The sequence below is a fragment of the Penicillium antarcticum genome (assembly GCF_028974205.1).
Source record: "Penicillium antarcticum strain IBT 31339 chromosome Unknown utg000003l_segment0_segment0, whole genome shotgun sequence".
NCBI lineage: Eukaryota > Fungi > Ascomycota > Eurotiomycetes > Eurotiales > Aspergillaceae > Penicillium > Penicillium antarcticum.
The window spans coordinates 3232343-3258869 of NW_026695301.1; the positions used below are offsets into that span (position 1 = coordinate 3232343).

The 26527-nt window shown below is 47.9% G+C and overlaps 5 protein-coding genes across 5 annotated transcripts; 1 reads left to right on the top strand and 4 right to left on the bottom strand.

The window, feature by feature from the left end:
• Positions 1 to 1380: 1380 nt before the first annotated feature.
• Positions 1381 to 3131, top strand: N7508_003938 (uncharacterized protein; the record flags this gene model as incomplete). The annotated part of the gene is made up of 8 exons (XM_058462004.1): positions 1381 to 1532; positions 1597 to 1610; positions 1671 to 1743; positions 1798 to 2488; positions 2540 to 2743; positions 2791 to 2818; positions 2877 to 2992; positions 3045 to 3131. The coding sequence occupies 8 exons, from the start codon at positions 1381 to 1383 to the stop codon at positions 3129 to 3131; spliced, it is 1365 nt and encodes a 454-aa protein (XP_058322581.1).
• A 201-nt stretch (positions 3132 to 3332) lies between these two features.
• Positions 3333 to 5472, bottom strand: N7508_003939 (alkaline phosphatase; the record flags this gene model as incomplete). The annotated part of the gene is made up of 3 exons (XM_058462005.1): positions 3333 to 5005; positions 5063 to 5265; positions 5360 to 5472. 3 exons carry the CDS (start codon positions 5470 to 5472, stop codon positions 3333 to 3335), a joined length of 1989 nt encoding a protein of 662 aa, XP_058322582.1.
• Positions 5473 to 7147: 1675 nt separating this feature from the next.
• N7508_003940 (Major facilitator superfamily domain general substrate transporter) lies at positions 7148 to 8542 on the bottom strand (the record flags this gene model as incomplete). Its single annotated transcript, XM_058462006.1, has 1 exon — positions 7148 to 8542. One exon carries the CDS (start codon positions 8540 to 8542, stop codon positions 7148 to 7150), a length of 1395 nt encoding a protein of 464 aa, XP_058322583.1.
• Positions 8543 to 10720: 2178 nt separating this feature from the next.
• On the bottom strand, positions 10721 to 11520 carry N7508_003941 (alpha/beta fold hydrolase; the record flags this gene model as incomplete). Its single annotated transcript, XM_058462007.1, has 2 exons — positions 10721 to 10912; positions 10966 to 11520. The coding sequence occupies 2 exons, from the start codon at positions 11518 to 11520 to the stop codon at positions 10721 to 10723; spliced, it is 747 nt and encodes a 248-aa protein (XP_058322584.1).
• A 2280-nt stretch (positions 11521 to 13800) lies between these two features.
• Positions 13801 to 26495, bottom strand: N7508_003942 (AMP-dependent synthetase/ligase; the record flags this gene model as incomplete). Its single annotated transcript, XM_058462008.1, has 2 exons — positions 13801 to 20550; positions 20607 to 26495. 2 exons carry the CDS (start codon positions 26493 to 26495, stop codon positions 13801 to 13803), a joined length of 12639 nt encoding a protein of 4212 aa, XP_058322585.1.
• Between the last annotated feature and the right edge of the window lie 32 nt (positions 26496 to 26527).

Genomic DNA, 26527 nt, shown 5'->3' on the forward strand with positions numbered 1-26527 from the left:
TATTTTTATGCAAATAGTTTGACTGCCGTAATTATCATTCTTTCAAGCCTGTGTTTGATGTTTGGTACCGAGTACCTTGGATAAGCACAGATATATATCCGCATCGGCGTCCCTTCAAGCGCCAAACATGATAGTTAGATATTAATTATTATTACAACTTATACCTAAGCGCTACGCTATTCCCCCATGCTTGAATCCAGGCTAAGCTTCATCTAGGATTCAATGTTCTGTGGCTTTGATGGACCGCATTTAGACGCTGGTTGCTCGTGTGTACAACAATTTTTTCTTAGATGATATGGAAACATCACCAGATTCAACGATACTGACAGATTGGATTGCCATTTTTACAGTAATAGCGACGTGGTCTCTGATTACATTGCCAGCTGTTGATAGACAGGCGGATCTTATGATGAGGTAATACGAAACCGCGAGAGAAACATTCAGGGAGATGTATTGTGGCAAAATCGCTTAGTCAAGGATTGTTACATTTGAATGAGGTGCATTAAAATTCGAAAGGCAACCATGGATGTATGTGCATGCATGCTGCACACGAGCACAATCGTACAATGCATATGGATTGTCTTGGCTGAGGGAATTTCTGGGGTCTGGGTAGCCCCGGAACAGTCTCCTCACTGCCCCCAGTTTCCGGCAACGTGGCTTAAAATCGGGCTTGTACATTGACCCCATCATGGATCAACAAGGGGGATCGCTGCCAGAAAATCCAATTTAAGTCCTTCCAGAACAGTAAGAGCGCCTCGGCCGAAGCCCTCCACACTGACATCAAGGTCTTCCCCAAGTCTTCCCCCAGTCTCCTAGGATAGAGCCACATTAGAAGTCTGGAGTTTTAGCGTAGTGGGGGCCTTGGGGTATAACATTGACTAACATGCTCTATCTGATGTTATCAAAAACGTCTATGGGGGGCCGGGGTTGCGCCGGGCCGGCCACGCCGGCCCGGGCAGACGCAAGCAGCCGGAGGTGAAGGCAGTCCGGGCAAGTATATAGCGAGTTGGTTGGTCAATCAAGGCCGATTTCCCCACAATTCCGAGATGCTTCGGTGAAGATATTCGGCTTAGGTAAGCATTACCCGAGTCTGCAAGAACACACATAGGCGCGTTTCACGACATGCTGCTTCTTATTGGCATGTCTGCTCGAACGGACTGATTCAATTGAACTCTCTCCACACTTTTGCGGAGTAATTTATCAAACGTAATTATAAATCGTTTATCAACTTTTACCCCGGTCCGACTCCATCGCCACATGAGCACGCGCCAAGGAAGCAAATTTTGGTCTCATCTTTTGGCCATCTCCACGTCGCGAGATATTTGATTTCTTTACCACTCGTCTTCTCGGTCAATTCCTCTTCCACATCAAACTATCACCATGAGTGTCCCTGAAGCCCCCCATCCTATCCCTCACCGGTTTGAGGTCGACGACGAGACAGATATGGAAAAGGTCAAGCATGAAGAGGTGCCAGATGATCCATTCGGAAATGAAGAATCTGGGGAAGTGAAATACCGTATCATGCCGTGGTGGTGAGTACCTATCCTGTGATTCTATGCATGTATCATTCAAGCGCGCAATCTGACCAACTCACAGGCAAGCTGGAATGCGTGAGAGCCCACTGAGACAAGTCATTTGCCATGCATTTATCATCTAAACTAATCTTATAGTGATGGTTGCCGAAAATATTTCTCTGGGAATTCTGTCCCTTCCATCTGCTGTTGCAACCCTCGGAATTGTCCCGTAAGCATCTCTGTGCCTGCAGGCAATATGGAGTGGCTGCTAATACGATACTAGGGCATTTCTCATTATTCTTGGTCTATCCGCCATCTCATGGTACACCGGGTACATCATGGGCCAGTTCAAGCAGCGTTACCCCCAGGTGCATAGCATGGGAGACGCTGGAGAGCTCCTTCTAGGGCCTATCGGACGCGAGGTATTCTATGTCGGCCAGCTGCTATTCATTATCTTCTTGATGGCCAGTCATATTCTCACATTCTCTGTGTTGCTTAACACAATTACAAAACACGGTACCTGCACCATCGTGTTTGGAGTCGTTGGGTTGGTTGTCAGCTTCCTCGGAGCCCTTCCGCGCACAGCAGAGAAGGTGTTTTGGATGTCTACTATTTCCGCCCTCAGTATTTTGATTGCCACCATCGTATGCATGGTTTCCATCGCCGTTCAAGCCCCTGATAACGTCGAAAACGATATCATCACGTCTCCCAGCTTTTCAGACGCCTTCCTCGCGGTGACTAACATCGTCTTCGCCTTCATTGCCCATGTCTCTTTCTTCGGCATCATGTCGGAAATGCAGGACCCGAAGGAATTTCCGAAATCTTTGGCTATGCTTCAGGTCGTGGATACCACCATGTATATCGTGACTGCTATGGTCATCTACTGCTACGCGGGGCCAGATGTAGCATCCCCGGCTCTATCATCGGCTGGTCCTCTCATGAAGAGAGTTGTTTACGGTTTGGCCATTCCAACAGTGCGTCTTTATCCAAACTAAATTCAAAATTTCTATGCTGACTCCCGATAGGTCATTATTGCTGGTGTAGTTTTCGGCCACGTTGCGTGCAAATACATCTACGTGAGAATCTTCCGAGGCGAGCGCTCTCACCATATGCACCAGAGGAGTTTCTTAGCCACGGGAACCTGGGTCGCGATTGGCTTGGCGACGTGGACCGTTGCCTGGGTTATCGCAGAGTCGATTCCTGTGTTCAATGAGTTGTTGAGTTTGATTGTACGTTCCCCCAATCGAGATCTTGTGCATTGCTAATACCGCTACAGAGTTCTCTATTTGGAAGTTGGTTCAGCTGTAAGTTTATCGAGAATATCAAAAAGACAATGCCTAGAGGGATACTAACATGGAATAGATGGTCTCCCTGCCATTTTCTGGCTTGTCATGAACAAAGGAAAGTGGTTTTCCACACCCCGGAAGATCATCTTGACGATTGTCAACTTGATTATCCTAGGTATTGCCTGTGCCATTGTGAGTTCGGTCCTATTTATTTTGACTTTAGGGTTAATGCTAATCAAATCAGTGTGGACTGGGACTCTATGTTTCAGGCAAGGCCATCAACGAGAGCTCATCCAAGTCCAGCTGGACTTGTGCCAACAACGCCACTTGAAGTCGGCCAATTTCACTATAAAAGATATAAGGTGTGACATCTTTCGACTGCTTATTCTATAGATTTGTTCGGGTCTATGCGATATTATATAGACATTTTGTACGATTTCTCGAGATAGAGTACATTTTCAGCCGCGAAGGCGAGCTCAATCATTGTACATATTCATGCTCAGTCACGACTAGATCCATTGCTCAAAATTTCCTAGTTCTTTCCGCCATGAGGGTGGCCATTGTGCTTTGTCTCTGACAATCCCAAGCATTCTGCCATATTGAAGAAAATATCAATAGAGTTGTAGACTCCACCAAACAACTCTTGGCATGGACCCTGTGCAAACACGGGAACGTCAGTCAATGAGTGGACTCCCTGACCCGCGTCAACTGGCAATGTTCCGTTGACCAAGAATCCAGTGACTGCATCCTTGTAGGAAGCATAGTACCCATTCTTCTTGTTGTCTTTTGAGGTAGTGGCAGGGGTGCGTGGGCCTTCACTGTGAACCTGGTAATTTTCGCGATGATCGGGGAAGGCAACAACGCCTGAGTGAAGTGTATAACGCGGATCCCAGCGTTGCGGGAAGTGAACGCCTTCCGAGTATCGCAAAGCATTTGCACCGCCCACGGTATATTGCGATAGCCCGGAGTCCTTATAGTAGCCAACGGCCTTGCGCTTGTCGCGATCATCCTCTTGCGCATCCATGTACTCAGTGTCGACAGAGCCGGTGACATCAAATCCGTGGCCATGGTCAGCTGTGACGATAATGAGAGTGTCATCCAGCTCTCCCAGTCGCTTCAGGCGTTCAATCGTCGCACGAACAGTATCATCAAGCTCCAAAAGCTCACCCAAGGACCGGTCATAGTCCAGTGTATGCATCTGCTTGTCAATACTGGCGGCCTCAGACATGAGGAACCATCCTTGGTCACCGTGTCGCTCATGGAGGACGTCGATTGCCTTCAGAGTCATATCTTTGAGCCCGGGCAAGTCCTCTGCATCACGCTTCGAACCATCAGGATAATTACTCTGGTTGTGAAGGTTGGCTTGGTAGACATTGCGGTCCAACCAGGTAGCGAGATTCGAAGTTGAGAAGACACCCAATAGTTTCTCATCTACTGGCGCATCTTTCAGTGCGCTGTTGTTCCAAGCAACGTTGTACCCCTTCTCGGAGAACAGCTTGTAATAATCGCGTTGGTTGTCTTCGCTTTCAAGGAAGTCTTCTGCGCCAGCGCCAAGGAGAACATCAGGACCATCCCAGTCTGTCCACTTATACTTGGTCAGACCTTCATAATAAGCGCTGATGACATGGTCATACTCTCCACGATCACTAGTATGAGCCGCTAGTCCAGCAGGGGTGGCATCTGCCAAGAACGCGGTGGAGACAATTCCGACACCGGCGTGCGGGTGACGACGGCGGAAGATTTCCGAAATGGTCTCAAATTTGGGGTCATCGAACGGATCACTGGAGGAGTCGACATAGACATTCAAGGCATTGACGGTGGTCTTATGGCCCGAGTAGAGGGCAGTGGCGGAGTTGGCTGAATCGGTAATGAACGAGTCCATCGAATGGGTCATCTGGTGTCCAAGCACAGGGAACTTGTCCAGTGCCATTTTTGTCATGTACTTGCCGTTGATGCTGCGGTGAGCAATCAGACGCGCAGCAGTAATCATGTTTGTCGTCATGCCATCGCCTATGAACAGGATGACGTTCTTCGCTCGGCGCTTTGTGGGGAGATCACGAATGAGCCAGTTCGCCACGGTTTTCTGAGTCCCATAGTAGGTCAAAGTTGCTTCGTATTCACCCGGCTCATACAAAGCAACTCTGCGGAATGCTTTGGCTGTAACATTGACCATTGAAGGCTTGTTCATGTCTTGCGCAAACAGATCTGTTTCCATTAGAAAATGGGCCGAATAAGCGACTCAATTACAGAAAAGTAGCTCACCTTCGTACCATGTAAAGTTCCACCCTTCGAGCTTTGGTTCCTCGACATTGAAGAACTTGGTTGCTGGAATAGGCTTACCGCCTTTCTTTGTGATGGTAAACGTAAAGTTTTCATCCGGTCCTCCAATACGCTGCTCAGAGCCATTGATAGGCGAATGTACTTCGAGCCTAATATCAAAATATTGACCAGCAAGGAAATCTGCCCTATTGAACAGGTTCCATTAGTCATGGGAAACCCAAGGGGGGCACGATTTGGAGATTTCATGGCTACGACAAGAACAGAAGAACCAATACATACTGATCTGGTGGAAACACACATCCCAAGTCAGGGCAACCACCCAGGCGCTGGAATGTCTGGGCAATAGTGCTCGAGAAAAGGGAAACCAAGACAGCAATTGGAGCAGCCCGCATGTTGATTGCCAAGCTATGATAAGAGGTCGAATTGATTACATGTTGGCAAGGGGCAGAGGCTCTTTAAGTAGATCGAGATGAATGTGACTCCGTAGATTAACAATTTCCGTTGCGCCATTAGCTCTTCGGTCACGTTCAAAGTACACTTCGAGAATCCTTGCTGTCGGAGCTTCCTCAGTTCCGCTCGGAGGATATCTACATAACGCTATAACAAGCCGATAATAAACACCAAATGACAGACCAGCATGCTGAGCACGTGCAGAGAACTTGGCACTTTTCTGGCAAAGTCAAGGATTCTTGCCAAGCTGAGGGGGCGGACAGCCAAGCCAGCCAGGGAAGTATTGGGCGTCCGCCAAGATCAGTTTCTTGGCCAGCGCTCCCACGTGCCGTCTTCTGTTGGTACCTGGAAGAATGTGAAGTCCAGAGGACCGGATTAGCGAGTACTCCGTAGACGCCATTAAACAGTCTAGGCATAAGTCGCCTCGGCTGCGGATAGGGTGTCGCTTGATCAGGACCTGATCCAGACTGTGGTCAGATGACCGATTTATGGAAAGTATGCGTTATAAGCGACCATAGATAGGATAGTATAAGCATGAACAGGAGAACTTGACCGAATGTTGGATTGCCATTTGTGCATATAAAAGAACCTTAGAATCGCATATAATCAATCTGACAACCTGTCAAAGCTATTTAATAACCATCAAAAGCCTGCTCTGGAACTTCCAATTTATTTCCTGCTGTCTCTTTATTTGTAGGCTTATTCATCATGCTCATGATAATCGTTGTAGCGATCTCATCACGGACCTTTTCTTCGGGAAACCTAGTGGCACCAAGCTGGGAGAAACGTGTGACGGCGGACGTATGATCTTTATACTTCGTCTAGAAGGAAATTCTGAGTCCATCCTTTTTATAAGAACCAAATATCTCAACGTCGTCGATCGCCTGGTGTTTAACTAAAAATTAGCCGATCGATCTAAATTAGAGCTCCCAGGCATCGGTGACCAGCCCGTTACTTCCAACATATTCAAAGCATAGGATTGACTACATGATTGAATTCCAGGTCCAGATGGAACAGAAAATAAATAAACGATGAAATCGGATGCTCTAGACTGGTAAAAATTGCTGTGATTGGGGCAAGGCATCAAAGGAGACGATCACGTGACCACGAAAAAGAACAGCCAAAGCGATTTGTCAGTGCTGAATTCATGAATACTGCTTGGGAATCGGAATTATAGTAATTCCGAATAAGCGTATTACTAATGATGAGCATAGCATAACGTTAAATAGCAAGAATTAGCAAGTAATAAATGACAGAGATTTCAACGCCCTTATTGGCTGAGCAAGTTACGGGAAACATCACTTTCTGACACGATTTACCCCGCAATAGTTGTAGGGCTTAGTTGACTGAAATAATTCTCTTAAACACAAAGCCTTCGGTGAGAAGTGTAGAAGAAAGAACCGCAATGGACAACATTCGTTGGCCTACGACTCAACATGGATACTCGTACTGTATCGAATGTCCTCAATGGGAGGAGAGCCCCTCTGACGGAGAAGATTATCATATGGAACTGAGTATTGTCTATATGGTCATTAACATTAAGTGAGTTCTATAGTCTATATTATATGCGTGGAATCTTTCCTGTCACAGGGCATCGAAAAAGCTTTCTGGACAGATTCAAACTGCGCCCACATCCAACTTCTTCCTTTCAACAGCGTCCCTCCAGACAACAATGACCACAAACACGACCGAGAATGAGCAGAGAATCGCTAAAATTGTCATCCACCACCCGTATCCGATATTTGTTGCTGCAATTGGCGACAGTACAGTGCCAATAGCAGCCAGAATATTCCGGACCAGATTCAAATCAGCCACAACGGATGCTCCAGCTCCCGGCTTGACATCAACAAGGAAAGGCATGACCGTTGAGGTGACTAGCATGAGTCCTAGCCCAAAGAGGAATGCTCCGACGAGAGGAGCAACCCAGAAGACTTGTCTTTCAACCAACCAGCCATAGATAAGTAGGCCCGCTGGGACAAAGCCAACACCATACCATACAGTCTTGATTCTTTCAACTGGGCGAATCTCTCCGCTGTGGGTCAACTGGTACTGACGAAGTTTGGCGTCGCTCAGCTTCCCACCAACAACACTGCCAATTGCGTATCCGAGGCAATTGCTAATGTAACAGAGACCAATTTCGATTGCAGAGAAATTGTAGGGTGGCGCTGAGTATGCGTATGGAAGGGTTGTGTTAAAGCAGTAGAGACTGGCAAAACAGATGCTGACGTAGGCAATTGTCAAGGCAATCGAAGGAAATGCCAATAGTCTCAGCTTTGGCAAGGGGGCAAAGGCATCACGGTACATTATTTGGTGCCACCGCAACTTCTCCTTGCTTTCAATGGGAAGCTTCACAAGTGTCTCCGGTAGACACAACATGGTAAGCATCGCGGTACTGAACGTGAAAATGGCCATGAAGTAGAGATTTGCGCGCCACCCAAGCCATACTTGAATAGCACCTCCAATGATCGGGGCAATCATGGGTCCAATCAAGGTTCCGAGGTAAAACCACCCTAGAGCTGAGCCACGCTCGGTCGGAGCGAATATGTCGCTGATAACTCCTGCTCCAACACTCTGAGCGGACGAACAGCCGACTGCCTCGACCATGCGGAACACGATAATCAACGAAAGCGAATTGGACACAGCGCAGACGATCACGGCAACAGCCGATATAAGGAAGCTGAATACCAGCACGGGTCGACGACCATACTGCTGACTCAGTGTGCTCCACCATAATGGAGCGACCGCAAGACCGAGGAGAAACACTGTTGTTGTCAGGGCGACTTGGGTCTCTGTCGTATGGAAATGATCCACAAGAGTCGTGAAAGATGGGAAGAGAATGCACGAGGCGAACGGTGCAGTAAAGGCTGATAACGTGATAATCAAAACTATACTACGCTTCTGCCATATAGAGTGGCATGTTGGATCGTCACGTTTCCGAACAAAGCAGAAGCGATCAAACCATGTTTGAGGGGTTGTTGTAGACGATAACTCGGCGGATTTGAGTTCAGACATGATTTTTTGAAGATTTGGGTTTTTTGGTTCCTTTGCAGAGTGAAGTTGGATTGTTGGATGAAAAGCATGTTCGACAAAGAGGGCTTAATATACTTCGTTGGAAGGCCTCGTCGATTCGGGAATCCGGGAATTCGGGACTTTGGGGAAATTCCCGAGAAAGCAGTAAGCAGCAATCAGTAACCGGTCAGCGGTCAACGGATCAGACCTGCGCACTTTGAGCGCCCCAAAACGCCACAGTCGGGCGCGGGTGAATCCGGTGATAGGATCTTGGTCTTTCTCACTTGATCTCCTTCAAATCCCCGATATTCCTGTGCTAGGCCAATTTAGGACCATGAACAGAAGTTGTATTGCCTGTGCTGAATCTAAGCTCCGATGCGATCTTAACAAAACGGATCCACCATGTTCTCGATGTCTGCAAAAGGGCTGGGTTTGCGTAAGGGCGGAGCGGAAAAAGCGCGCGCGAAAGATCAAGGAGACCAGTTCCCTTCCATCACCACAGACCGGAAGCGACGATGGGCCCTACAAGGTCACCGATCTAGCAGTACTAGACGAACAATCTGTAGATCTCTCATTCCTCGACAAATATTTATCGGAAGAAGTCGACTTCCTAGCTCAGCTAGCCGACCTCGAGAATTCTGTCGATATGAGCCGTTTCACTTGGACACTACAAGATATGCCCTCGATCATAAGTGACGACAGCCTGACTCAATATAGCATCGACCAACCGACATGTGAAATGAATGTCGCGCAGATGACGATGAATGTGGGATTTCTATGTCCAGACAATTTCCGACTTCCTGCCGACTACGTCTTGGAACTAGAAGGTCCCAGCACCGTCGCTGTGGACCGATTGGAGACATATGCTAGGCTCTTTTTTGCTCACTTTCACTCTTTTCTCCCTATACTGCATATTCCCACCTTCTGCTTAGCCTCGTCCCCCTCCGTACTTGTCAGAGCGGTCTGTTTCATCGGCGCTGGATTTGAAAACACCGCAATGTCAAATTCGGATGCGAAGCTTTTCCATGAGTCCCTGTCATCACAACTCGCCAAATGCTGCCTTCATTACGACAAGGCCCCCCCAACACTTCAAGAGCTTCAAGCACTTGTGCTCTTCCAATTCGCGAGCATGGCAAATGGAGGAAGTGCAGCGGAACGGGCTGCGTCACGACTCCTGCACCCGCTTCTTGTCGCGACCATACGGCAAGCAGGGCTGCTCAAAATACATGGGGAGTGCTCAAAAGCTACACGTTCCTCTTATTCTTGGCATTCATGGATTGAAAAGGAGTCCAAAAAGAGAGTCCTTTGGGGCGTCTTCACAGTAGACTGCTATCAATCCGTTTTATGTGGAAGTAAGCCCCTTCTCCTGCCAACAGATACACGCGCTTCATTCCCTTGCAACGATGCAAGCTGGAATGCTTGCTCTGCTTCATTATGGGCTGCAATGCCCGCGCAAGATCCGACTAGCTGTTTTCTATCCTCGCTTAAGGGGCTCATGATCAGAGAGGCCCCGTCGGAGTCAAATTTAACCAATTTCGGGATGAATCTGTTAATTTTGGCAATCCACTCGCTATTAATAGAAGCTCAAACTTCAATTCTTCCTGTTGATCTTTCCGCCTTAGAGGGGGCATTGCATACATGGCATACATCATGGGAGCAGCTTCAAAGAAACGGTCAGCGTCATCAGTCTGAATTGAGTGTGGGAAATATCCTTATTGCAAACAGTCTCTCGCTATACTATCTGGCGTGCCGCTTTTTGAGAAACGGACGCCCAGTACTAGATGAGAACGCTTATTTGGAGAAATCTCGAGTTACAAGCAATCCTCATATTATAAAAGAACAGGCGTATCAGGACGAAATGATGAGATGTGTTCGGGAATTGCTGGATGAGTTTCAAGAGGAGGAAATTTCAACTACAATGATTTTTAAATAAGAATGTGATATCGATGAATGTTAATCATTGGTTGAAAGACATGGAAGAATGAACAATTAACAACCGATTTGTAGTCTTACCTTTGACAATTCAACAGAACTGGAGTGAAGCTTTATTCAAGGTCATAAGAAGCTTTACAGAAAGAATTGAAACCGACTCAATACCATGATATGACAAGCAAAACCTATCTCGATATATTGGACTGTATTCAGTTCTAACTACAATTGTTCTCCGTCCTGTTCTTCACTTCAAATGTGCGAGCTCTGTTGTTTCAACCACGGTATTATGGCCTCGAAGACGGCTTTACCCTGCTCGGGAAATAGCGCATGAGACGCATCCGCAATAATCTTAGACGTAGCTCTGTTCGGATACAGGTTTGTTGTCACATTCCACTGCGAGTTTGGTTGAAATGGGTCATCTGCAGGAATCAGCTCGAGGACCTGTGTGGTATCGGCACCCCCCAATGTGAAGTCAAGCTCCCATAAGTTTGCACAGCCGCGTGCTCCATAGCAAGAACTTCGGGGTACCACCCGTCTAGCCAAATATGAGCATCGTGATTTGGCGCAAAGAAAGCTTTTTGGAGAGCTTTGAGTCTTTCGGGGATCGGTAAAGATGTATTTCCAGTGATGAAGGGCATTTCCGCCATATTGCTGGGTAGATATATGCCACCTGGGGCTGCTAGCACAATTGCTGGTATCTTTTCCGGGTAGATCACAGAGCTGACTTTGGCAAGGAAGGTACCGAACGCATGGCCGATGACTATAGCCTGGCCTCCACCCAGTGTATCAATGACCGATGCAATATCCGCCGACAGATCCTCCAGTGTAACATTTGTCATTGGTCCCATAGATCCAAAAGTTCCCCGTGGTTGAGGCCGCAAGACAAGGTACCCAGCATTCACTAGGTAATTGGTGAAAGAATTGTAATCGTCGCCTCCATCTCGTCCGTACGAAGGGATGATAATGACCGTGGGACCTGCCCCTTGAACAAGAACTTCAATGTTTGCCTTCCCACTTCGAACAAACTGAGTGGGCCATTTATAGCGCATGAGTGGCTGAGTGAATGCTGGTAGCGCATGTACACATGTCATCATTAAAGTCAAAACAAGACCCGAAGGAAAGAGCATGATGAAGATTAGAGCAACGGGAAGCTTTCGATTGTGATTGTTAGAGATTTCGGTGTAAATTGTAGGGAAATGAAGCTTTTTATATGAATTTACTGCTAGGCCAGGCTCTTCTCGGGACCGGTTTTCAACACGCTGTTTTTCAACACGGAAATTAAGACAAATGACCGCCACAATCTGCAATTCCAGGCCGGGAATCCTATAATTGCGTGAGAATATTCATAGTCGCATGTCTGCAGATCAATTCGTTGCCGAAACCCCGATTACAAAATTGAGAAACCACCTACATCACTGAACGCCCCATATAGATACGGGTTGGTCTCCTTTGCTAGCGTTAGGCCACTTAGACTGAATATTTTGTTAATAAATGGGCCTTCATACTTCAGTTGCTCTACTTTAACATCCAAGTTTTCATTGATCTGTTTCTATTTGAACATTTGTCTCTTGCCTGGGAAATTGCACCAAAGTACTGTAACACGAGAAGAATGTTACATTGTACACAAAGTAACGCATGAGGCCTGTATCTTAATGGCAGATTCTAGACAATCGGGCGCAGTCTAAATGATATCATTTCGAGTTTAGTGGGACTTTTCAATGTTCCCAACTGGGTAAATGGTGTTGTCGGAAATACAATTTGAACGGGTCGGGATTTCGGGAAAATGAGAATATCGCCCGTGAATCTTGTTCCGAAACCTGGCTTGAGCCCGATATTTTCGATGGATTCAATAGACGGCGTTGACTTGTGGAAAATCTACACCAAATATGAACCTCTATGAGTTATGATCTCATCATATTTCGTCCAACTTGGGCTTGGTGGTGGGCGGTGACCGCAGTTCTTTCATTTTACTATGGATTTTCCTTGCAAAGTACCGAGCCACTTGGTATTATCGTTGAGTCACACAGCGCGGTATCTATATCTTATTACGGCGCGTGCCACGGCATGACAACACTCAATAATAGTATACCTTTAAGGACCATTATTACGCTACGCTCTAATTAGTAGTCTGCGTACTCGGAGTTACTGTAAATCCGGTTTCCAGGTAGCATTTATGAACTTGGCACTGACAGAGAAGAACTGCGTCAGGCTCGTTTGTCACCGGATTCCACGCTATAATATATATGTATATATATATATATTGAAATGGGGATGGCACGATGGCAGTCTGACATAGCAGACGGGTCGATACTAATGAAGAGGTCACACAACCACTCCCATGGCCTGAAGGCGTAGAGAGCGGTCCCTGAAGGTGTAAATCGTACCGAGCCTGATGCTATATCATGAATCAAGAAGTTTTGCGAGTAACTGTAGTCATATTGAGGTTGTTGGATCATGCTCCTCTCTCTCTGTAGGAGAAGACTGCATGTCTCCTGAGGCATCATAGATGCCTCAGGCCATTAAAATATGTCGGAACTTGCTGTCTTCCGTAACTTGCTCAGCCAATGAGGGCATTGAAATCTCTGTCATTTATTACTTGCTATTTCTTGCTATTTATGCTATGCTCATCCTTAGTAATCCGCTCATTCGGAGTTACTATAATTCCGGTTCTCAATCCGTATTCATGAATGCAGCACTGACAAAATACTACTGTCACGGGATTCACCACTACAATACTTAATAGGAACCACGTATCAAGTTTTGCCAATGACGCGAATTGTTTAAATTTGCATGGGCTCATTTTTTAACAAGAAAAACAAGAAATTATATGATAAACAATCTAAGGTTATAGACAAAACATCAACCTTGACCATATGGATGTCAGGACTCCTGTCGCGCCCATCAAGTCATCCACGGCCGCCAAATTCTTGGTGGTCATCTTTGACCAGGAGCTATGGTAGAAGCAATACGCGCAGCAAGCCGTCAAATGAGTTACCGAAATTCATTTCGATGGTACGGCTTGGTTCCTGATCCACACCAGCCTCATATCACAACAACGATGATTTTGTTACGCAAGTTTCCTGTGAAGCGATCTAAGAATAATATTTAATTGCACTTTTGAGTTCTTTGAATTATGATCTCACTGTAAAAAGATAGAGAATTCGTGCTAAATTACATACGAAACTTTTTTGACTAGCCACTATCTCACAAAAGGACTGTCAACATCATTCTGCCTACCAGAGTCACATCACGAACATTCCTTCATTTTTGGGCCATGCCCTATCAATACACTTCTTTCCAAAATTTCCTACATCTAAAGTCACGGCATGTCACTCTTCAGATGTAAGACAAGGTCTGCAAGTGTGGATCTTACTTGGCAGCCTTGCCAAACGGCACTGCGTAAAGTTTGAGAACAACTGAATGGTGGCAATCAGCTTCTCTAACAAAAGCTGAACGCCACGTTGATCCATGGTCTCCTCAGTAGCTGTAATCATAAGCTCAAGCTGGGATTCGTGTTCCACGGAAATGATACCCAGCTGACCGTGTGCCAACTTGGAGCTGGCCCAATCACAACCAGACGACGAAAGAACACCGCCCATTTCGAAGGGCTTTGTCGCTTCTTTGCTCTGGTGATGAACAAGACAAGCCATTTTCGATCCAGGGTGCCACTCTGTGCAGGATTCCGCGATAGCATCGAACGATGCCTCGTCATGTGCAGTGATTTCTAGTTGCTGTACCTGAACATGATGCAAAAAATCCTTCACCGTCCAGTTCGGTTCAACCCTGATCCTAACAGGCAGGTGATTTAAGCAGGGCCCAATGGCTGTATTCGCGTCCAAAAGGGAGCTTCCACGTCCGTGAACAACCTGACCTAAGATAATATCAGATTGCGAGGTTTTCTCAAACAGGATCCATGAGAACGCTGCTTTCATGAGTGTTGACATGGTAATGTCGGATGGAAGGGAGGGAATCGCTGTGTAGTGCTTTTCGACTATGTCATTGTCCGAAATCCGTGCCTTTCCAATTTGGCGAAGGGGATCGAGAGCAGCAGACGGAGCACCTTGAAGGTATTGTCGCCAGAATAAAGTCTCGGGTTTGTTCAGATGGCCCATCCGCTTATAGGCAACATCCTTGAATTGCACAGCTTGTGGAAGAGGCTCATCATGATAGGCTTTTGTGATTGCCTTCCATAGTAATGGTATAGAGGCTCCATCATACTGCGCATGGGATATGCGAAGAATCAATGCAGAACACTGCTCAATAGGGCTTGTGATGAGGGTAAAGCTGGTTGGAAGCGTACCCTGGGATGTAGAGGGTTGAACCTTCTGTTCGGATTCTCGAGCAACATAAGCCCGTGGATCATCATGTTGAACAAAATGCAGAACAGGCTCAACTTCCCGAAGGATAACCTGGAGGAAACGGTGGTTGGTCTTTAAAAAGATCGTGCGTAAGATGCTGTGGTGAGCCACAACCTTCCTGCACGCAATCTTCAGTTTATTGATATCTAGGGTCACCGGAAATATTTGTGCCATCGAGACCGGTGATGCGTGGGTTATGTAGAAGACTTGGAATGGGAGCGCCGGGATGATATCTTCCACGTTCTCTTTGACCATCAAATGTTTCTGTACGAATTGGGAAGCAAAAGTTTCTGCACGTTCGTGATCCGTAACCAGGGAGTAGGGTATATAGGACCACGAGGAAAAATCTGCAGTCACTATGCCATCTATGGCATCGGCGGAGTTCACGATGGTGGCCTGTTTGGCAAGGCGCATTATTGTTTTCCACTGAAACAAACTCTCCACTGAATGCTGAATCCCAGCTGCCCGAGCCCTCGAGGCAACTTTCAGAGCCGAGATGGAATCACCTCCCAAATGGAAGAAGCTGTCCTCAGCACCAATCTCGTCAGCTGCAATATTGAGTACTTGTGCCCAGATTTGCTGCAAATGCCGCTCCGTCCCCGTGGCGGGCACTCGCTTATCTGAAGGGGCTTCAGCGAACAATGATTCCAGCTGCACTCGCGTTGCGCTCGCTCCCGAGTCTCTTAACCGCTTTCGATCAACTTTGCCACTAGGCGTGTGAGGTATCCGTCGCAGCGGCACGAACGCAGAAGGTAACATGTAATCTGGGAGGATATCACCGAGTTGGCGTTTGACAGTTGATATCTGGATCGCAAAGTCGGTCGGGGCAACAATATCTAAGGAAGGGATCGCTGAGCGGGATACCAGTGGAGACATCTCAGCCTCTTTTGAAGAGACAAAGACAACCAGGCATTTGGAATTCATCGAAGCCATCGGAGTCACAATCTCAGCCACGATGTCGGTCAGAACTTCGGGCCAAACCTCCTGTAGTCGATTCTCAACTTCTGCAAGCTCAAAGCGCTGACCTCGTAACTTGACCTGGAGGTCGTTTCGTCCTATAAACGAGAGAGATCCGTCTTCTTCATAACGAACAAGGTCGCCTGTTCGATACACCCGGTCTTCCTTTCGATCACTAGTGGAGCCAAATTGCCGCATCCATGTTGGAGATGAGATGAAGTTTCCAGCTGTTTGGTCCAGACGGTTCAGATATCCGCGACCTACTAGTGGCCCTTGAAGAAGCAGCTCGCCCACAGCCCCAATGGGAGTGATTCGCTCAGGATTTCGTGGATCGGCCACCCAACAGGCCCCTGCAATCGGTTTTCCGATATTCCCACCCTGCAAGCTAGAATCTATTGGGGACTGTACAGTAAACACGACAGTGCACTCTGCTGGACCGTAAACGGGCACGATCCGTGTGTGTGGCGCCCACTGCTTAATATCACTAGACCTAAGGGGTTCTCCACCGAGCATGATCGTTTGCAGTGTTCCCAACTCGCTCGGCATCATTGCGCGCAACACACTGGGGGTCAAGTGGGCATGAGATGGTTGTAGCACTTGCAACGCCTCGGTCAGTCGCCCTCTGCGCTCAGACTCCGTTAGAACGCAGACGCAAGCACCCGCAATCAATGTACCGAGTATTTCCATAATGCTTACATCGAAAGCATAGGAAGAGAAGTTCAGGACGCGGTCACCTGGGTTAATTCCCATAAGACAAGAAACTTGTTTGGTCATTGTCATAAAGGAACCATCCTCAATCACGACTCCCTTCGGCTTGCCGGTTGAACCAGATGTAAATACTGTATAAAGAGCACGATTTGCGCCTAAACGGGGTGTCTTGTGATATGGCATCGGTGCACACTCGGAGATGCTCTTAGGCATGATCACAACATCGTGGAACAACGCCCCCGCTTTATGACGATGCTCGGGTAACGTGAGTATGAAAGAAGGCTTTACTTCTTCGCAGATATGCCGAAGCTGCGCTTGTGGATGTGAGGTGTCTAGGAGGACGAAAGCTCCCCCTGCCTTCAGCACTGACAACACAGCTACCACAGTCCAGCATGACCGATCCATGTATATTGGAACGAACGTTTCTGATGAGATTCCCTTCAACTGCAAAAGACCAGCGATATTGCTAGAAAGAAGGTCTAGTTCTTGGTAGGATAGGCTGAATTTGGAAGACGAGACCGCAAAATTCAATGGTTGCCTCTCACAATGCTGAGAGATCACCTCGGTGATCGACAGCGGACATCTTTCCGGGAACCCAGTGTTCCAGGCTTGCAGCTGCTGGATATCTTTGTCATTCAGTGTAGCAATTTTGTGCACCGGGTTTTCTGGGTGCTGGTGCACCTGCTGCAAAATGTGACTGAACTGGTCTAGCATACGTTCCACTTGCACTGTTGGAATGACAAGGTCATCATTGGAAACCGCAACAATTACCTCATCAGGCTTGAGGATAACGGCTAGTTGGACGGCGTAGGTGTTTGACGCAGCATCCCCCGATGATGTTCCCATAGGTTCCATAAGACGATCTTTGCCAGTGCCTAAGCTTTCATCCTCCCCTCTCCCCTCCACAAGTAGGATTTGAAAAGAACAGGCCTGCTTGGCTTCCGGTCCTATGGCAGCAATTTCAGGTAGCCCAACTTGTTCGAATGGAATAAGCTGTACCGTCCGCTCTTGCAAGTTTCTAAGCGCCTGTGAGACGGTCACATCATCATCGATTTTCACACGCAAAGGAAGCGTGGCAATTGTTGGACCAGCCATTGCTTCAATGCCATTGACGAATGCTGTTCGGCCCGGGGACACAATTCCAAATACTACATCATCATTACTCTGGTATTGAGACTGAACAAGAGCCCATGCGAAACGAATGGCGGTGGTTCGACTAACACATTCATCCATCACTGGGCCGGTCTCAATCGTTCGTACTGTTTGCTTCGAAGCCTGAGGCCGATATGATGTGGAGGGGAGTGCAGGGAATGGCTCGGCGGTAAGTTCCTGGAATTCACGACGCCAGTGTTCGAGCGCGTCCTTTTGTTGAGACATGGAATATTTAATGAATTCTTTGAATGGAGTGTTGTCGGCGGATACCATTACATGACCCTGGTAGGCCTCTCGGGCACGGTGCACAAGCAGAGGTAGTGACCAAGAGTCATACAGAGCATGATGAATGGTGATAACCAGGTCACGTCGCTGAGCTATATTGGAATGCTCGCTTGACAAAGGGATGACTTCGAACTGCACCAATGGCTGGCCGAGAAGAACGTTCCATTGTAATTTTTTCTCTTCCTTCATGCCCGGCCAGATCCAGTGAAGCTCGCTGTCTTGTACCAGGACCTGCATGAAGCCAAATTCTGACTGAATAAATCGAGTGCGTAGGATACCGTTGTGCTTTGCTACCATCTCCCAAGAATTTTTCAATAAGTCTAGGCTGATATTTGGCCCTAGACGGAATCGATGGTATGCGATATATGACCCGGGACGCTCGGCTGTCAAAGCTACCATACCGGCCTGCAATGCAGTACAGGGATATATGTCTGCGATTTGCTCCATTGGGAGGTCGCATTGTTCCATTGCCTGTGATTTCAATTCTTCCTTGTGGTTGCCCGGGAGCATTGAAAAGGGAGGCACGAAATCGTCCGATTCTTTTGGTTCGGAGTTTCGCGATTCCTTCGACCCTGGAATTGAGCAATTAAGAGCAAGGTCGCTAAGCTTAGGATGTACGAAGATTTCTGATACTCCCAGTCGAATGCTGTGCTCGCAAGCAGTAGCAGCAAGCCTCATTGCTGCAATCGAGTCTCCACCCAAGCGGAAGAAGTTGTCGTCAGGTCCGATTGTCTCTGCAGGGCGAGCCAGCACTTCAGCCCAACAATTTTGTAATTCGCGTTCCGCCCTTGTCAATTCTCTGAACTGTCGCAGGTGGCATCTTGTTGCCTCTCGGCCAATTTGTACTCGTAGGGCTTCAGATGCTGCATCCCGCACTTTTCCCCGGTCAATCTTTCCATTCACCAATCGTGGTATTTGATAGATAGGAATGAATGAAGAGGGAATAAGAGAAGCAGGAACATGTGCCAGAAGATGTGATTGCATTTGCTCCACAGCTGCCTCGAAGGTTTGAATATCGCCACTGTCTTCTGGTTGAACAATTGAGGCTACCAGGTGTGCATTTTTGGTATCATTTGGTGCGATCAAATCTGCAAAGACTTCAGGGTCATTGATAGGGAAGCACTGTTGAACATGATGCTCAACTTCAGCAAGTTCAACACGCTGCCCGCGCAACTTGACTTGACGATCTTTCCGTCCGATGTGTTGTATAGAACCATCCACAAGACGCCTCACAAGGTCTCCTGTTCGGTACAATAATCCCTTTCGGGAACCACGGAGCTCGGATAGCCAAATGGGATATGGGACGAATGCCGCTGACATGGCCTTCGGACGATTAACGTAACCGCGACCGACAATAGGACCCTCGATGAGCAGTTCTCCGATAGCTCCCACAGGTACGAGCTTCTCTGGTATGTTTGGATTTGCCACCCATGCGACACAGCCAGCAGGGTGTCCGATGTTTGATTCATCTTGTAAAAGATATTGCGATGACGACTGGGCCGTGGCAATGACAGAGCATTCCGAAGGACCGTAGGCATTCATCAGGCGGACATTCGGTGACCAGCGACGAACATCTTCCCGAGTCATGCCTTCTCCACCAAGCACAAGTGTTTCTAAGTTCGAAACATCTTGCGGGTCTAGGATGCGTGCCACAGACGGGGTCAGCAGCGTCCAGTTCACTCGCATCTCGCGGATTGCATGACCAAGGTTTTGGTTTCGGTCTTTATCGGAGGGAATGCAGATACAGCCACCGACCAAAAGAGTGTCGAGCATTTCCACAATACTAGCATCAAAAGAATAAGAGGCAAATTGCATGACCCGGGCATTTTTATTAAGGCGAAGTACCTGGGTATGTGCAGCCGATGCTGATAGGAAAGACTGGTGCTCGATGACGCTTGCCTTTGGCCTGCCAGTTGACCCAGATGTAAAAACAGCATATGCAGACGAATTTGGACTAGCCACCGACGGAAGATTGTCTTTCTGAATTCCTGAGTACAATGATTTGCTTAATTCTTCCACGACGATGGGGTTCGGCGCTAGACTGGCTGCAAGTTCGAGGTACTTCGAGGAGGTGATGATAATTGGGCACTGGAAGTCCATGTGCACCATTTCTTGCAATCTCTCTGCTGGATGCGACGGGTCAAGCAAGATAAATGCTCCACCTGTCTTCATGATGGCGATCATGGCGATTACTGTCCATCGCGATCTTTCACGGCATACTGGTACAAATACCTCGGGGCCGACACCAAGTAGGGCCAGGTCTTTGGCCAACAGAGATGAGAGGAAATCGAGAGTCTCATATTTGAACTGGCCATCCCAGGCATCAACTGCAGGGGATGATGGCTGCACCCTCGCCATTTGTTGTATGTCGGTGTGAATACAAGATCGTACAGCTTGTGGTAGGTTGCAATTAAAGCGAAGCATCTGCCTCTCATTCCTTCCCGTTGACAGATTGATGTTGCTAAGATTGATGGTTGCGGGGTCAATAAGCTGCAGAACGATGTGATGGAAGGTGTCAGCCACCAATTCAGCCTGAGCTTCAGTCACCGCGTGCGTCCAGTAAGTTAAATCACCATCGATGGTCTTTTCACGCGAAGTGATATTTATTGTCAAATCATACTGTGCTTAGTGAGTGATACGAACCAAAAGAACGTCTCATACTATTCCACACATACCTCAGTTGAGTCAATTCCATCTTCTGGTTGCAACCTAATCCTTTCAAACTGATCTGAAAACAGACCTGTGGCATCTTTTTGTAATGACATTGCGGTATTGAACAAAGGTTGACCAGAGAGATTTAAAGAATGCATCACCTTTGCCAAAGAGCAATGTTGGTGATCAAGGCTTTGGGCATAGGCCGCATGGTTTCCAGCAAGTGTTGACAGAACAGATGATTCATCAGACAAGTATAGGCGACAAATCAGAAGATTGATCAAAGGTCCAGAAATGTCATGCGCATCTTGCACCGGAATATCACGGCAAGCATTCAAATACCCGAAACATATAGATTCGCTCCCTGTGTATACACGAAGAACTATACCCCAAGCGACTTGCAGCAAACTGGAAATAGTAATACCATGATGCTGGCAGAATGAGCGGAGATCTCCTCCAATACTCATGGAGAATGGTAAGCATTGTAGAGAGCTTGAGGCGGTCCCATCATCTTTCAATCCAATATATAGAAAGATACATGGATGAATATCAGCCAAGTACTCCTTCCAGTAGGATTCCGAGGCTTTGGAGTCTCGAGTTTGCAGATAATCCAGGTACCGGCTATAGCAGCCCGCAGACTCGGCGTCTAGTTTTCCATTGCATGCTTGGTGAAATTCTGACAATAGTCTCTGCTCCGTGATACCATCAACAAGAATGTGGTGAATAGCTAGCTGACAGTAGGCCCCACCATCAGGCTCAATTGCGACGGTAAGATGATGGGGTGGGCGACCTTTGGTATTTGACGATTTCGGATTTAACAGGAACTCATCCGAAAGGGACGGAATCTGGCCTTCCGCACGCAATTCCGATCCTATCAACGTCTCGATACTTACCTCACAAGTTCTCAGAACGACTTGGACAGGATGACCGTGCCCTGTGACGCCGTCAATAAAGACAGTGCGCAAGATGGGTTGACGGTCAACAACCTGCTGCCATGCTTGCTTGATCTCGTTGATGTCAATTTGATTTGCGGATGTTGAGGAAAGAGACCAACGTATATGCGACCAATATACTTGGGGGTTTCTTAACTGGCTCAACCACATTCCAAGTTGTATAGGAGAGCAAGGGAACATATCCTGGATGCCAGACGAAGACACATCAAATCGACCTGAGACTTGATGGAGTAGTCTGTGAAGCTGCTCTTCGCTTGCAAGTGATAGTAACGGAAAGTCGACAGTCGAGAGTCGCTGTTCCTGCTGCAGCTCCATGGGGAGTTCCTCGAGGGTTTGTAGGCAATTGCCGATCCATTGATCTAGTCGGTCTTGGTGCTGTAATCGATTATTATAGATGAAGGACAAGTTGAGAGATCCATTCATGACGGTTGCGTTCACATCAATGAGTGCCATGCGCGGCAAATCAGCTGCCATGGGGAGAAGGGAATCGTCTTGGACTGATGTCATCTGCAGAAGGGCACCTGGTCGTTCAAATTGTTGGAAAAGACCTGTGTAGTTGAAAAGAATCTCCATTGGGGAATGACACTGGAATTGTTTCGGTCCATCGGGGTGGAGGAATCGCGACGCAAAGTATGCCCATCCGTTAGTGGACATGCTGCGGCGGGTGCTTTTTGTCAACTGCAAGATCCTCCTGACGCTGTCCTCTTTCTTAACATCTAAAAAGTAAGGTGCGATAGTGGTGAACCATCCAACTGTGCGGGATATGTCGATATCTGCGTCCCATGGCTCTCTCCCATGCCCTTCGCTGAACATGGTGGGTGCAGATCGATTGTCGAATGCCTGAACAAAGGCGTAAAGGATGGTTGCCTGAATGATTTCTACTGGCTGGGTTTGTAGTGCACCATTTGCAGTACCAATTATTGCGTCCGTTGTTTCCTTTGATACTGTGATGGTTTGTCGCGTTGCATCTGCCCAAGTATTCTGACTCAGGATGTCCTCCGGGCCCCAGTACTCCATCGATGGACGTGGAATTTCTGTCTTCAGAGTTTCACTGGGAGCGAGGGACGCTCTGGCATAGCTTTGTTGCAGCCGGCACCATTGTTGGAATGATATGGAGAGAGGTTGTACCGTACGGCCGGTGCTGAGGATATCTTCAAGGTCTTGTAGAATGACACGCCATGACACTAGGTCAATCACAAGATGATGGGCCATCAACCCCATAAACTGCTCCCCTATGTCTGTAGTGATAATGTCAACAACAATCATCACTCCCTGGACGATATCAAGCTTGCTCTGGCTGGTTGACAAAATTGTCTGCAAGGCTTTGCGGTCATTTATAGATGGCATCCGATGTTCTCTAAATCGAAGGCTTCTAGACACATCAGGACCAATAATTTGTCCCCATTCATCATCGTCTCGATGTTCAAAACGGGTACGGAGCATTGAATGAGTAGCGACAATCTTTTCAATCGCTCTTTTAATCTCAGGCGGCGGAAGGGGCTTTCTGAGCCGGAGAATGAACTCGAGAGTAAACTTATTGTGACCACTGGGCACTCGTTCAAAGAAAAGTCTCTGGATCGGAGAAAGTTCAAACCACACCTCCGTCTGCTCATCCTCCCCTGGTGAGGCAAAAGAGACGGACCCAGAATCTTTGATCCTTTCCGCCAGTTGTCTGATGGTTGGAAACCGAAAGATATCAGCAACAGCTACTTTGAGTCCGACTGTACGACAACCTGCCGCAACTTGCATGGCGCTGACCGAGTCCCCTCCCAGGCGAAAGAAGCTTTCTGTAGTCCCGATTTCTTGAACAGTTCGATTTAGTGTGTTTGCCCAAATCTGTTGAAGCTTTTCCTCGCGAGAAGATGATGGTGCCTCTGGCGTCATTTTCACAGCCCGATAAGCCTGTATCTCCTCCAAGGATAGCTTATTGGCCTGCTCTCGGATGTAACGTCGATTGGTTTTTCCAGATGGCGTTAGGGCTACATGAGATAGAGGTAGGTAAAACCTCGGTATCATGAAGGATGGTAGAACATCAGACATGTCGGCCTCTGCTGCAGCACAAGCTTCACGAAAATCGTCATTTGGAGGAAGAAACCCGGCTCGATGATGGCCGTCTTCATTTGGAGGGGACGCAGGGAGACATATAAACGCCATCAGAATAGCCTCTGGACGGTGATCATTGATACCGTTTTGAGAGGACGAACGGAGAACATCGGCAAGGGTCTGGCGGGCTTCCGGAAATGCTTTGTAAAGATGGTACTCAACATCCGCCAGTTCCAGACGCTGTCCGTGTAGCTTGACCTGAGTATCCTTCCGACCGAAGTATCGAAAACTGCCAGCACCGGTAGCCTGCACCAAATCTCCGCTTTTGTAGAATCTTTCGTATGGAACAGAGCCAAATTGCAGGCGCCAGGGGGGTGCTTCAACGAAGACCCGAGCCGTCTGCTCGGGCAGCGATAGATAACCCTTGCCAACAATTGGTCCTTCTATCAATAGTTCTCCAGTGCATCCCAGTGGCATGAGCACTCGATGATCATCCGGATGAACAACCCACCCAGATCCCCCTGTACTAAATCCTATGTTCGCTGGGTCATTACTCTTGATATTTGGTTGTACACTGAACACTGCCGAGCATTCCGCTGGGCCGTATGCATTTCCAACCTGTACAAAAGGCTCCCAGCGAACAATGTCGCTAGCCAGAACTGCCTCTCCGACAAACATTAAAACCTTTAAAGTGTCGACATTTTCAGGACTGATAATCCGGGTGACACTGGGCGTCAAGCAGGCGACGGTCACTGCAAAGCGGTTCATAGATTCGACAAGATTACTGTGACAGTCGTCTATTGACGGAATGCAGACACAGCCTCCATGAATCAAAGTACTGATATGTTCGATAATGCAAGAATCGAATGCTGGAGAGGCAAATTGTAACACACGCGACTCAGGTGTAATGTGGTATGGCTTTCCATGAGCCATAGAACTTGAACAAAAGCCTTCGTGATGAACAATTACACCTTTGGGGGCCCCCGTAGATCCAGAGGTGAATGTCAGATAGACGGGATCCTGTGGGCTGACCGAAGAATCCCGAGGTGGACTATTGCAATACAGTTGCTCTGAACCAGAATCATCCATGTTGAGCAACGCTTGAACTCCAAGCTGGGCCGCCAGCTCAATATGCATACCGCAAGTCAATACCAGGGGAGCTGTAATAGCTTCACACATATTCTGCAATCGGGACCGTGGGTGTGATGGGTCTAGCAGCACAAAAGCAGCACCAGTCTTCATCACAGCAAGCATGGCGACAGCCATCCACTTAGTTTTTCCCAAGAGGATCGGTACAAGAGACCCAGAGCCAACACGCTTCCAGGAAAGATAGCTGGCCCAAGCTGAAGATAATTTATCAAGGTCTAGATATGAATAACTGCCATCCCAGCTATTGATGGCCAGGGCATCTGGCTGCTGTTGCGTGCGACTTTCAATTAGAGAATGTACACACGGAATAAGCTGAGGACGCTTTGTCGAGATATTTTGGCGGCGGAGATTGTTCAAATCTTCCGGGCTCACGACACTGATATTGGAAAGACTTAGGCCCGGTTTAGTGTCGATCTGCTCATAAATATGAATGAATTGGAAGAGAAATCGCTCCATTTGGAAGGGCTCGATTACTGCCGGATCAAAAGTAGCCTCAATAGACATTGTTGTGGCGGAGGGGCGACATCGGAGGATTAAAGGATACATATCATACGTCAATTGGGTTGATCGACTCTGGGAGAATAAGTCGGGAAGGTCATGGCCATCTCGAGGCTCGACAGATAGCAGGGTCTGGAAATGACACGCAGCCGCTGGACCAGGCCCAAGGCGAAGCAAATTTTGCAATCCGACATGCTCGAACTCCATGGATGCTGCCCAATCATCCTGTACTGCAATCAAGGCATCTGCAACGGTATTCCGTCCGCATAAATTGATGCGCACCGGCACGCTAGCGAGTGCAGGTCCGCTTAAGTCTTGCATTCCCGCAACAGACACTGCGCGACCGGCATTGACTGCTCCAAATAATGTGTCGTCAGAGCCAGTATAGACCGATTGCAGGATCGCCCACGCCAATCGAATCTTGGTTCCGACAGTGCTGGAGGAACTTTTGGCACATTCAATGCTAAAAGACCTCTCTAGTCTTTTTGTTGGTCTGGCAGCATGACCCGCTGTTGGTAGTTGAGGAAACGACCTCATCGTGGCCTCGTGGGCATCACTGAACTTGGATTTCCAGAAAGCATTGCATTTGTCTTGGGTCCGCTGTACATGATCCACTAGAGGCCGAAAGGGGTGGAAAGACAGTTCCTTGCCTCTGTAGGCGGCGGCGGCTTGACGCAACAACAATGCCATAGACCAGTGGTCGCAAATAGAATGATGAATTGTCACTTTCAGCTTATGTTCGGTGACATTGAAGATGAAATACGCCAGCGGAGCCCCTGCTCGCCATGAAGGGTTGGCAATCTCACCATTTACGCCGTCATCGGTCTCCTGAACCTCCCATGGAATTGATCCTCGCACCACTGCCTGCACACAACCGTGCTGACTAGTTGGAATCATACGAGTCCTCAATATCGGGTTGGCTTGGGCTGTCCTAATCCAGGCCTCTTTCAGATCATGGTGGCCAATCTCTCGCGGCAGAGAGTATTCATGTTCGATGGTGTATGCTCTTGGATTTCGAAAAGTGAGAGCTATCATTGCCTCCTGGAGGGCGGTGCAGGCATATACGTCTTCGATCTCGTCCAGGGAGCAGTGGCATTGATCGGCCACTTGTTGCCAGATTCCCTCCATTCCGTTCTCGCTCTCAGTTGACGGACTAGGGGGCTCTTTGTTGAAAGGTGTCAATCTTCCCTTCAATGAGTCTCCTAACTCCATCGAATCTTCCGGTGGAGTGATGGCCCCTGTCGCAGGGATATCCATCGATGGCCTCATACTGGAGTTGGGGTGCTTTGGTACCAGTATCT